Here is a 12,649-nt window from a genome sequence, read left to right on the forward strand (position 1 = left end):
AGACACTCATGTCTCTGCCACTAGGGTCCCGGGTCTAGGACCTGGCACCGGCACAAGCCAGAGTGGAGCCAGGATCTTGTCTCCATGAATCGCTGTGACCACCACTCACCTGCATGTGGGGAGGCTGCTGGATGATTTGCTGGTACTGCTGCAGGATCTGCTGGAGCTGGGTGTGCTTCTGCATTATCCCCTGGTAATGGAAGCCCACGCGGTGCTGCTGGTGCTGCTGCCAGTACGCGGCTGCGGCCTGCAACTGTTTTAACCTGGCGTCTTCTTCAGGGTCCTCAGACTGCCGAGCAAAGAGGGTATTTATTAAACCACAGACAGCAGCTAGATTAATAAAAACCAAAACGATTTATAGACATGTTGTAGAAAACTGACCTAGGATGTGGAGAGACAGCATAATGGTTATGCAAAGAGAATCTCATGCCCGAGGCTCCAAAGTCCCAGGTTCAATCCCCCACACCTGTAGGGGAAGCTTCACAAGTGAGCTACAGATGTCTTTCTCACTCCCTGTTTCTATTCAATAAACAAATAAATAAAAATATATAAAAGTCGGGGCCCCAAAAAAAAAAAAAAAGTCGGGGCCAGATGGTGGCACACCTGGTTGAGAGCACATGTTACAATGAGCAAAGACCAGGGTTCAAGCCCCAGTCCCCACTTGTAGAGGGAGAACTTTGCAAGTGGTGAAGCAGTACTGTAGATGTCTTTGTCTCTCTACCTCTCTATCTTCCCTTTCCCTATTTCTGGCTGCCTCTATCCAATAAATAAAGATAATAAAAAAAAAAGTGGGGGTGGGGGCTTGGGCAGTGGCACACCAGGTTAAGTGCACAGAGTATGAAGCACAAAGATGGCTTAAAGATCCCCGTTCGAACCCCTGGCTCCCCACCTGCGGGGAGGGGGGTCATTTCACAAGTGGTGAAGCAGGTCTGCAGGTGTCTCTATGTCTCTCTCCCTCTCTATCTCCCCCTCCCCTCTCAACTTCTCTCTGTCCTATCCAATTAAAAAAAAAAAAGAGGGGGGTGGGCGGTAGCGCAGCGGGTTAAGCACAGGTAGTGCAAAGTGCAAGGACTGGTGTAAGGATTCCGGTTCGAGCCCCAGGCTCCCCACCTGCAAGGGAGTCGCTTCACAGGTGGTGAAGCAGATCTGCAGATGTCTGTCTTTCTCTTCCCTTCCTCTCTCCATTTCTCTGTCCTATCCAACAACAACAACGATAAACAACAAGGGCAAGAAAAGGGAAAAAAAAATGGCCTCCAGGAGCAGTGGATTCGTAGTGCAGGCACTGAACCCCAGCAATAACCCTGGAGGCAAAAAAAAAAAAAGAAAAGAAAAATGGCTATCAGGATCAGTAGATTCTTAGTGCTGGCTGGTACTGAGTCCCATCTATAACTCTGGAAGCACCAAAAATAAAATTAACAACAATGAAAAAACCATGTGAGTCTAGGCAGACCCATGTATGACTACAGAACAGATGACTGGAGCAGAAGAATTGGACAATCCAACAAGCACCAAGCGACTGATGAAACGGTTACCTTGGGCTCCTCCGGCGGGACAGGAGGCACGTCCTCACTAGGTGGCGGTAAGGGGGACTCCTTGGAGGAAGTGGCCTCTAGAACTTTACTGCTGGATGGTATGGGAGCTTCTTCTTTCACAGGCTCAGGGGAGCTCTTTGCTGTCGTGAGGCCCTTCTTGTGTCCTGGTAAATGCACTTTCGTCCTCTGTTGCAGACTAAGCAAGTGCTGTCGATACCAATACTGCTGCTGCTCCTACAACAAAAACCATTTTTAAGGTTTGCAGTTGAGACTCCCACAGCTCTGCAATGTGGTCCTGACACATTCTGAGGCGGTGTTCGTGTATGCATACGAGGAAAGGCCAGGCTGATGTGAACACGGCAGCTGAGCACAGTCTTTTTATTCCTCCCCAAATGTGTACATTCAAATTTTGCCATCCGTATGACTAATGCGCTTCTCATTTTATTTATTTACTACTGGATAGAGCCAGAGGGAAATTGAGACGGGAGGGTGAGACAGAGAAGGAGAGAGACAGAGAGACATCTGCAGCCCTGCCTCACGAATGGTGAAAATCACTTCTATGTGTGTGTGTGTGCTCACCCCCATGCAGAGTGCTGTCTACCAAGAGGACAAGGCGGATACTAAAGCAGCCATGACAAGACCTGAAACAGCAATCCAACTCATCTCTCAGTGAAGTGTCAATCTGTATTTCCGCAAAGAACGTATCTTAAATTCATCATATTTAACATTTTCACGGAGAGTCAAGACGGGGGGGGGGGGTGGTCATCGAAACCCTCCCTTTCCTTCTTTTCTTCCTTCCTCCCACACTTCTCCCTTTCCTTTCTCTTTCTTTTCCTCCAGGGTTATTGCTGGGACTCAGTGCCTGCACGGATAATCCACTGCTCTCCTGGAGGCCATTTTTTCCCATTATTGTTGTTGCTGCTGCTCTTGTTGTTATTGTATCCAGAGAGAAACTGAGAGAGGAGGGAAGACAGAGGGGGAGAGAAAGACAGACGCCTGCAGACCTGCGTCACTGTTTGTGGAGCCACCCCCTGCAGCTACCCGCTACCGCCCAGCCCCGTTTCTTTCTGTCACTGAGGTTGTCGCTGGGGCTTGGTGCTTGCACTATGAATCCACTGCTCCAGCAGCCATCGCCCCCCCCCCCCCACTTTATCTTTTTTTAACTTGATAGGACAACGAGAAATTGAGAGGGGAGGGCCACATAAGGAGAAAGACACCTGCAGCCCTGCTTCACCACTTGCCCCCTACAAGTGGGGAGCTGGGGCTTGAACCCAGGTTCTTGACACGGTCATCTGGGCAATATCATGAGTGTATGGCCACTCAGATTCTCCTCTCCCTGCATTTTTTTTTTTTTTTTTTTACCAGAGCACTGCTCAGCTCTGGCTTAAGGTAGTGCAGGGGGTTGAACCTGGGGTTTAGGTGTGCTCTACCTGCTGCGCCGCTGCCTGGCTCCTAAATAAAAGCCTACCAAACAAACCAGGTGGCGTACCTGGTTGAGTGCATGTGTTACAGTGTGCAAGGGTCCAGGTTTGAGCCCCCAGTCCCCACCTATAGGGAGAAAGCTTCGCGAGCGGTGAAGCAGGGCTGCAGGGGTCTCTCTGCCTCTCTTCCCCTTCCCTCTCGATTTCTAGCTGTCTCTATCCAATAAATCAAGATAATAATACAACAATTAAAAAAAAAAAAAGAGGCTAGACTTCCGGAGGCGGAGCTACGAGCAGCAGATCGCTTTCTCTCCTCTCCTCTCCTCTCCCGGATCAACTAGGAATACCAAAGGAGACCACCCGGACCGAAACAAGACAGGACTAGAATGACCACAGAAACCCAGTAAATCACCCATGAGTACAAACACGCGTGGCTGGTGACAGAGAGGAGAGAGGGGCCTAAGGAGAGATTAAGTGACTGCTAACAGTTCGACAGTTTGTCAGTGGAGACACCACCTCCAGTCTGCTCCACCAACAAGGGGACAGCTGAAGGGAGGAAAGGACTCCCCAGAGACTCACCAAGTACAACTCTGAGTCTCTATTGCTACTACCCTCAGAATCTGGAGCAGCAACAGGGAGGGACACCAGGGCACAGAGATCTAACCGGGAAACTCAGGAGAAGACCTATACCTCGGTGGCATAGCTGAAGGGCTGTGAAAGTCTCTTTGCATAACCACTGGATTATCTCTGCCACACCCTGCTTTATCTCTTGGTCAGGAGTCATTGATTAAGCCAAGAAGCCTATTGATAGTTTAAAAGCCCTCAGGCTACCATAGCCTACAGGGGAAAAAAAAAGGCTTTTACACCACTGAACTCCAACTCAGGGATTGAAAAACCTCTTAACTTATATAAAATGGTTAAAACAACAAGAAAAAATAATGGAGACTCGAACCAGGACAAGAGTCCAGCTAAAAGTCCTCCAGAGGGCAAAGCACAAAACAACGAGTTCAACATCCAAACATTAGCTAAGGAAATAATAACAGGAGTGAGTAAAGAATTTGAAAAAATTGTAATCAGAACTGCAGGAACAACAAATGAGAATATGGAAGAAAATTCTAATAATCTCATGGTTATTAGAGAGCTGAAAGCTGAAATTGCTGAGCTAAGAAGGCAACTAGCTGAACAAGCTAAAACAGTATCAGAGCAGGGCAACAAAATAGATGAACTCCAGAAAGCAGTAGAGGGCAGAGAGAATAGAATCTATGAGGCTGAAGACAGAATTAGCAAGATTGAGGATGAATTAGAGACAACTAAAGAAGAAGTAAGAGATCTCAAAAAGAGATTAAGAGATGCTGAAAACAACAACAGAGTCCTATGGGATGACTTCAAAAGAAACAATATACGCATTATTGGCTTACCAGAGGAAAAAAGAGAAGGGGAGGAAGAAAGCGTTCTCCAGGCCATAATAGCTGAAAACTTCTCTAGTCTAGACAACACCAAAGACATAAAGATTCAAGAAGCCCAGAGGGTCCCAAACAGAATTAACCCAGACCTAAAGACACCAAGACATGTCATACTTAGATTGGAAAGGAATAAGGATAAAGAAAGGATCCTCAAGGCTGCAAGAGAAAAACAAAGAGTCACCTACAAAGGAAAACCCATAAGATTAGCAGCAGACTTCTCCATACAAACACTACAGGCCAGAAGAGAATGGCAAGATATCTATCGAGTGCTCAATGAGAAAGGCTTTCAGCCAAGAATACTATATCCTGCTAGACTGTCATTCAGACTAGATGGAAGCATCAAAACCTTCTCAGACAAGCAACAGTTGAAGGAAGCAACCATCACCAAGCCTGCCTTGAAAGAAGTTCTGAAAGGTTTCCTATAAACAACCAGACCACCACAAATAGAACATATATCAAAACACTCTAAAACTCTACAAGAATGGCGTTAAAATATCTTCAGTCTTTGATATCAATAAATGTGAATGGCCTGAATTCACCTATTAAAAGACACAGAGTAGGAAGATGGATCAGAAAACACAACCCAACAATATGTTGTCTACAGGAAACTCACCTAACGCAACAAGACAAACACAGACTTAAAGTGAAAGGATGGAAAACTATCATTCAAGTCAATGGCCCACAAAAAAGGGCAGGAACAGCTATTCTCATATCTGACATGATAGACTTTAAAATACATAAGATTAAAAAAGATAGGAATGGACACTACTTAATGCTCAGAGGATCAGTCAATCAAGAGGACTTAACAATTATTAATATCTATGCACCCAATGAGAAGCCATCTAAATACATCAAACTTCTACTGAAAGAGCTACAGCAATATATTAACAGTAACACAATCATAGTAGGGGACTTCAACACCCCACTATCTCAACTTGACAGATCATCCAGGAAGAAAATCAGTAAAGACATAAGGGAGCTAAATGAAGAGATAGATAAACTAGAACTATTGGACATTTTCAGAGTCATTCAGAGCAAGTTGTGGTATATATACACAATGGAATACTACTCAGCTGTAAAAAATGGTGACTTCACCGTTTTCAGCCCATCTTGGATGGACCTTGAAAAAATCATGTTGAGTGAAATAAGTCAGAAACAGAAGGATGAATATGGGATGATCTCACTCTCAGGCCGAAGTTGAAAAACAAGATTAGAAAAGAAAACACAAGTCGAACCTGAAATGGAATTGGAGTATTACACCAAAGTAAAAGACTGTGGGGTGGGTGGGTGGGTGGGGAGAATACAGGTCCATGAAAAATGATGAATGAAATAGTGGGGGTTTTATTGCTAAATGGGAATCTGGGGAATGTTATGCATGTAAAAAAAAAAAAAAGAAGTAGAAACGCAAAGCAGAAATTGACTGAGTTTGGAGTATGGCACCAAAGTAAGAAAGCAGAAGTACACTAGAGTTTGCAGTGAGTACCTCCCTAATACTTCCTCTCCACTTTTCCAAGCTTTGGGTCCATGATTGCTCAACAATTTGTTTGGCTTTGTATGTTAACTCTCTTTTCAGTCACCAGGTTCCAGGTATCATCAGGATGCCGGCCAGACTTCCCTGGATTGAAGACACCACCAATGTGTCCTGGAGCTCAGCTTCCCCAGAGACCCATCCTACTAGGGAAAGAGAGAGGCAGACTGGGAGTATGGACCGACCAGTCAACGCCCATGTTCAGCGAGGAAGCAATTACAGAAGCCAGACCTTCTACCTTCTGCAACCCTCAATGACACTGGGTCCATGCTCCCAGAGGGATAGAGAATGGGAAAGCTATTGGGGGAGGGGGTGGGATATGGAGATTGGGCGGTGGGAATTGTGTGGAGTTGTACCCCTCCTACCCTATGGTTTTGTTAATTAATCCTTTCTTAAATAAAAAAAAAAAAAGGGCAACAAAAGGGAATAAATAAATATTAAAAAAAAAAAAAAAAAAAAAAAGAAAGAACCCCATGCCAAAATAAGATACACTTACACCTGAAGTTTCAGATTTAACTTTAGCATATAAAAGAAAAGAAGAAAAGAGCAAGGAAAAGAAAGAGCATGGACTAAGTCAGTGACGCCAGGAGACAGCAGGTAAGCCCAGAATGTCCAAGATTGTTTTTTCCCCCATCAAGTCCAACAGTTTGGAACAGAAAGAGAAGACGGCTACAGCTGGGAGGTGCTACTGGTTTCTAGTGAGTAGAAACCCGAGAAGCAGCTGAACAGCCCAACTGACAGGACAGGCCCCCAAACCAAGAATGACCTAACAGTATCTATCCTGGGCCCGTATCTGAACACATTACTGAGCCCAGTGGAAATTTTTCTTTTAGTTTTTTTTTTTAAACTTTAAAAAAAATATTTATTTATTCCCTTTTGTTGCTTTATTGTAGTTATTATTGTCGTCGTTGTTGGGTACGACAGAGAGAAATGGAGAGAGGAGGGGAAGACAGAGAGGAGGAGAGGAAGAGAGACACCTGCAGACCTGCTTCACCACTTGTGAAGCCACTTCCCTGCAAGTAGGGAGCCGGGGGCTCGAACCAGGATCCTTATGCTAGTCCTTGCTCTTAGCGCCACCTGCACTTAACCCGCTGCACTACCGCCCGACTCCCCAGTGGAAATTTTAATACAAAGACATCAAGGAATTCATTTCTAATTCCATTAGTATGATGATACAATGTAGGAAATGGAAATACATCAGCTATTAGAGGACACAAACTTATTTTGTTAACTGTAACAACGTGTTTATCTAAGAAAAGGCCATTTAAAAAACAAGATGTCTAGAGTCAGGGAGAGCCCGGGTGTGGTGTGATGTGGTGTGATGTGGTGTGGTGTGGTGTGGGGGTGTGTGTATATGTGTGGGGTCTGTGTGTGGTGTGGTGTGTGTGGTGTGTGTGGTGTGTGGTGTGTGTGGTGTGGGCCCCAGCACCACATGAGAATGCCCTGGCTCTGACAGGGCAAAAGATGGCAGAAAAGTGTGCAGGGCTCTATAGCTCCACAAATAAAGAGGTCCGATTTGAGACTATGGGAATGGATTACACGGTCTGAAATTCACTTTAAAATATTTCAGCAGGGGGGCTGGGCGGTAGTACAGTGAGTTAAGTGCACATAGTAAGAAGCTCAAGGACGCAAGCAAGGATCCCAGTTCAAGACCCCGGCTCCCCACCTGCAAGGGGGTCGCTTCACAAGCAGTGAAGCAGGGTCTGCAGGTATCTGTCTTTCTCTCACCCTCTCTCTCCTAGCCAATAAATAGGAAAAAAATGACCACCAGGAGCAATGGATTTGTAGTGCAGGCACTGAGACCCAGCAATAACCATGGAGGTGAAAAAAGTAAAATAAACAAAATATTTCAGCAGCAGGATTAAAAAAAAAAAAAAAAAGCTCAGCTGACCCAAGTTCAAACCTGGCCTCTACCTCTACCACATTTCTTGGGAGTCTTGTGCTGCAGTATCTTTTCTTTTCCTCTTCTCTCTCTTTCTATCTGAAAAAGTCAGCCGAGAGTGATGAAGCCTTGGCAACTGCAGAGAAAAAACATTTTTTGTTTGTTTTAAGCAACAACAGAAAAGACCTAAGTGAAGTATCACGGCAGAATCTTGATGACGGATGAATCAACCACTGGAGACCATGCCAGACAGAGATTCTCTCTACTTCTGTGCATTTTGAGAAGGTCCAACATAGAAGAAAAATTAAACAACACATTCCAAAAATAAAATATGAATCAAATAAATATACAAAAGGGTTACTAGAGACTGGCATTGACATGGGGAAAAACTATGTTTACCACCTAATAAACCAAAGTGTGTGAAGTTCAGAACCTGGCAACTTTTCTCCTGTTCAACAAGTCTTGTATTTTAGATAGCAACAGAGAGGGAGAGAAGGGTGGGAAGGCAGGCGCTGGGGAGATGATAAGACTCTCCTGCCCGAGGCTCTGAGGTCTCAGGTTCAATCCCATCCAGCACCACCACCAGCCAGAGCTGAGCAGGGCTCTCTGGTCTTTCTGTATCTCTCTCATCAAAATAAAACCAAGGAGCCCAGTGGTGGAGCACCTGGTTAAGCACATATGCATTACCATGCAGCATCAAGGACCCAGGTTCAAGCCCCAGGTCCCCACCTGCAGGGGGAAAGCCTCAGGAGCGCTCAAGGAGGAATACAGGTGCCTCCCTCTCTATCTCTCTGTCCCTCTCAATTTCTCTCTGATCTATCATATGAAAAAGTTAAAAAGGAGCTTTAAAAAAATAAAACCAGGGAGTCGGGTGGTAGCGCAGCGGGTTAAGCGCAGGAGGCACAAAGCGCAAGGACCAGCTGAAAGATCCCGGTTCGAGCCCCCGGCTCCCCACCTGAGGGGAATCGCTTCACAAACGGTGAAGCAGGTCTGTAAGTGTCTGTCTTTCTCTCCCCCTCCTCTATTTCTCTCTGTCCTATCTAACAACGACGACATCAATAACAACAACAGTAATAACTACAACAATAAAATAACAAGGGCAACAAAAGGGAATAAAGAAATATTAAATAATAATCATCATCATAATAATGAATAAATAAAATCCAGGGGGCCGGGTGGTGGCGCACCTGATTGAGCGCACAGGTTACAGTGCTCAAGGACCCGAGTTCGAGCCCCCGGTCCCCACCTGCAGGGGGAAAGCTCTGCAAGTGTTGCAGCAGGGCTGCAGGTGTCTCCCTGTCTATCACCTCCTTCCCTCTCCATTTCTGGCAATAAAGATTTAAATAAGTCAGACCCATCAGTGAGAGTGAAGGGAGAGGAGAGGGAGAGGGAGAGGGAGAGGGAGAGGGAGAGGGAGAGGGAGAGGGAGAGGGAGAGGGAGAGGGAGAGGGAGAGGGAGAGGGAGGAAGGGAAGCACAGCGCTGAAGCTGCCTTCCACGCAGTCCCCCCGGGCTCCGAGCTGGGGCGCGCGCGGGGCAGAGCAGCGCCCGTCCAGGTGAGCTGCTCCCGGGGCTCGACGGCTGGAGACCTGGTGCAAGGCCCGGGCCCGGTGGCCTCGGGTGCGGGTGCGGGTGCGGGTGCGCGAGCGGGTGCGATTGGGGGGTGGCGTGGGGTAGAGAGGCCGGCAGCACCCCCCACCACCACCACCAGTCTGTCTGTCCGTCCGGCCCCGCCCTCCCAGGCCTCACCTGCGGGGTCATGGTGGACGGGTCCGGTTCGGGCTGCGGGTCTGGGGGCTCCGGCGCGGGGGGCCCGGGGGGCGCGGGCAGCAGCGGGGCCTTGGCGCGGGGCGGCGCGGGCGGCGGGAAGGCGGGCGGCGGGAAGGCGGGCGGCGGCTGCGGCGGGGACTGCGCGGGCGACGGCTGCGCGGGCGGCGGGAAGGGCTGCGGCGGCGGGTAGTAGGCGGGCGGCGGGTAGGGCTGCGGCGCGGGCGACGCGGGCGGCGAGTCCAGCTCCATGGTCACCATGGCGGGGGGCGCGTCCCGCGGGTGCTGCAGCAGCTGGTGCTTGTACTGCTGCTGCTTCTGGTAGCTGAGGGCCGGGCCGGGCGGCTGCCAGTCCCCGTAGGCGCCCCCCGGCGGCGGCGGCGGCGGCGGCGCGGGCGGCGGGTGGTGCGGCTGCAGCACGCACTGCATCTGCTTCTGGTGCATCTGCTGCAGCTGCTGCAGCTGCGCCAGGTGCTGCTCGCGGAAGCTCAGGAAGCCGGACGATGCGGGCGCCGCGCTCGAGTAGCCGGGCCCTGCCGAGGCCTCCGGAACCGCCACCGGCGGCGGCGGGACCGGCGGCGGCGGATAGTGGCTGCTCCCGCCATACCGGCCCCAGTTGGGGTACATGGCGGAGAGGGAGGCGCGGGGCTCGTCCCCGCGCCGTTACTCGTCGCAACCGATCTCCGGGAGCGGCGGCGGCGGCGACGGCCGGAACTCGCGGCCGCGACAGGCCCGGAGCGTGGAACCGGAGCGCGCCAGTGCGCCTGCGCCCCCGAGCGGGCCCGCGACCGGGAAGGCTGGGACGGTCCCGGGGTCGGTGCGCCTGCGCAGGGCCACCGAGCGGAGAACAAAGGCGAGCTAGAGGGGCCCTCGGCTCGGCTGATCTCGGCCGCCCCCTATAGGCATTCTCGGGTACTGCAGGAGGGAGGAGCGCGTCCTCATAGGAGCGGGAGACCATAGAGTCTCGTAGCCGGAGAGGGAGGTAGAGACCCCTTCGCTCCGCGGATTCCTTTTTGAATGAAAAGGAGAAAGAAAGAAAAAGGCTCCATTCACGATGACAACTACATTCATGCCACAGCACAAACCAAGAAACCAGTAGGAATGACTATAAGGGCCTTGGGTTTATAGGAAGAAGACTACGGAGCCATAGAGCGTCCTATCTTAGTGGCCTAAAATTGGTCTTGGAAAAATGGGATGACCTTCCGAGGTCCTGAATTTAAAAAAAAAAAAAATTAAAAAGATATCAGCTCTTGGGCGGGGGTAGATAGCGTAAAGGTTATGCAAAGAGACTCTCATGCCTGAGGCACCAAGGTCCCATGTTCAATCTCCTGCACAACCACAAACCAGAGCTGAGTAGTGCTTTCATTAAAAAAATAATAAGTAAACAAATATTAGAAAGAAATAAAATGTCTGACAGGGCAAGTCAGGGAAGAATGGAAGTGTGTTTTGAAATAACAACCCACCTAGTCCTTGCAGGGCTGTGCAGACCCCACACCAGACTCCCTGGAACTCAGCAAAGACAGCCAACAGAGAGAACAGGAAAGACAGTCTAGAGAGTGATCCCACGGGTGGAGGGCAGCACAGTGGTTCTACAAACATACTCTTCTGCCTGAGGCTCTCAGGTCCCAGGTTCAATCCCCAGCACAACCATCAGCCGGACCTGAGCAGGGTTCTAGGTGGGATAAAGAGTGACTTGTGTGTCAATTTGTCATCACACGGCTATTTGCCTTGTTAAAACTTATTGAACTTTACGTTTCTCCTGTTTGTGCATTTTGTACTTCACAAGTTTTGGTTTTGATTTGATTTGATGCGATCATCATCATCATCATTTTGTTAGAGCACAACTCAGCTCAGGGCATATGGTGGTGCAGAGGTTGAGCCTGGGACTTTGCAGCCTCAACATGAAAGCCTTTTTTTTTTTTTTTTTTCCTTCATAACTACTGTGCTATCTCCCGTGCTCGTCAATTTTTTTTTTTTCCCCTCCAGGGTTATTGCTGGGGCTTAGTGCCTGCACTACAAATCTACTGTTCCTGTGGCCATTTTTTGTTTTTTCCTCGACTCTTCATTTTGGATAGGACAGAGACAAACTGAGAGAGGAAGAGAGGAGATATAGAAGGAGAGAGAGACAGAAAAATACCTGAAGACCTGCTTCACCGCTTGTGAAGCGACCCTGCCCCTCCCCGCCCCGCAGGTGGGGAGCCTGAGGCTCCAACTGGTATCCTTGAGCGTGTCCCTGTGCTTCATACACACTGTTATGCGCTTAACCCAAGGCGCCATCGCGCCCCCCACCTCCCAATTCACAATTTCTTTGTTGTGCTTTACTGGGTGTGCCAGTGCCCAATTCTCACCGACTCATTTTTTGGGGTCCATTCAGACATTCTGTCTGCACTTGTATGTTATACCCCTAGAAAAAATATCTCAGGATTTTCCCTTGTGTGTTTTCATCTTGCTCCTGTACGGTCTGTGATGCCAGCTGAGGCTGTCGGTACAGGGAAGCCAAACTGATGGGAGGGGTGCCAGGTAATCTGGCATTTTCTACACCTCTGAGTTGCACACCAACTCTGGGTTCATTGCTGCATACTTGTTTAACCTGCCAGTGAGGTTCACATCGAGTCTCCCAGCTCTGTGACCATCGATGAATTCAGATTCAATAATGTCACCAGAGGAACCGGACAATGACACTGAAGCAGTGGTCTAACAAGAACCTAGCGTTTGCCTTTTCTGACGTTGCTGATACTGAAAGCATCGGCCAGGACCTATAGTTCTTTTTTTTTCTTTCTTTTTGTTTTTTGAGGAAAAATTAAACTATTTTTTTAAAGAACCAAACCACATGAAGATATATTACAGCAAACAGCAAACAGACAGGCTACATGATCTTTCCAAGTAAGTTGGTAAGAAGAAGAGATCCTTATCAAAGTGGTAAGGTGGCAGAACTGGATGCAAAGACCCCAGACAAGTGCTATCTGGTCATCAGGACTTGCCCCATTTTTGTTCTAAAGGAGTCACAGCTTCTCCTAGCCCCTGAGCTTCCCCCCCCCCCCCTAACTTGACCTTCTT

At 48.7% G+C, this 12,649-nt stretch overlaps 1 protein-coding gene across 6 annotated transcripts in view; it reads right to left on the reverse strand.

The window, feature by feature from the left end:
- Positions 1-10,410, reverse strand: part of YLPM1 (YLP motif containing 1) — a 56,393-nt gene extending 45,983 nt beyond the window's left edge. For 2 of the 6 annotated variants that reach the window (XM_060181288.1, XM_060181287.1), the window contains exons 1-3: positions 9,575-10,409; positions 1,533-1,766; positions 110-289 (exon numbers count right to left, since the gene is read on the reverse strand). In XM_060181288.1, the coding sequence (XP_060037271.1) occupies positions 110-289; positions 1,533-1,766; positions 9,575-10,219 (1,059 nt within the window). In that variant the 5' untranslated portion in view covers positions 10,220-10,409. Of the gene's footprint in view, positions 1-109; positions 290-1,532; positions 1,767-9,574 lie in introns of all 6 variants that reach the window. The other 4 variants (XM_060181291.1, XM_060181290.1, XR_009547266.1 and 1 more) reach the window with 3 other exon arrangements.
- Between the last annotated feature and the right edge of the window lie 2,239 nt (positions 10,411-12,649).

Source organism: Erinaceus europaeus, chromosome 22, assembly GCF_950295315.1.
Source record: "Erinaceus europaeus chromosome 22, mEriEur2.1, whole genome shotgun sequence".
Lineage (NCBI taxonomy): Eukaryota > Metazoa > Chordata > Mammalia > Eulipotyphla > Erinaceidae > Erinaceus > Erinaceus europaeus.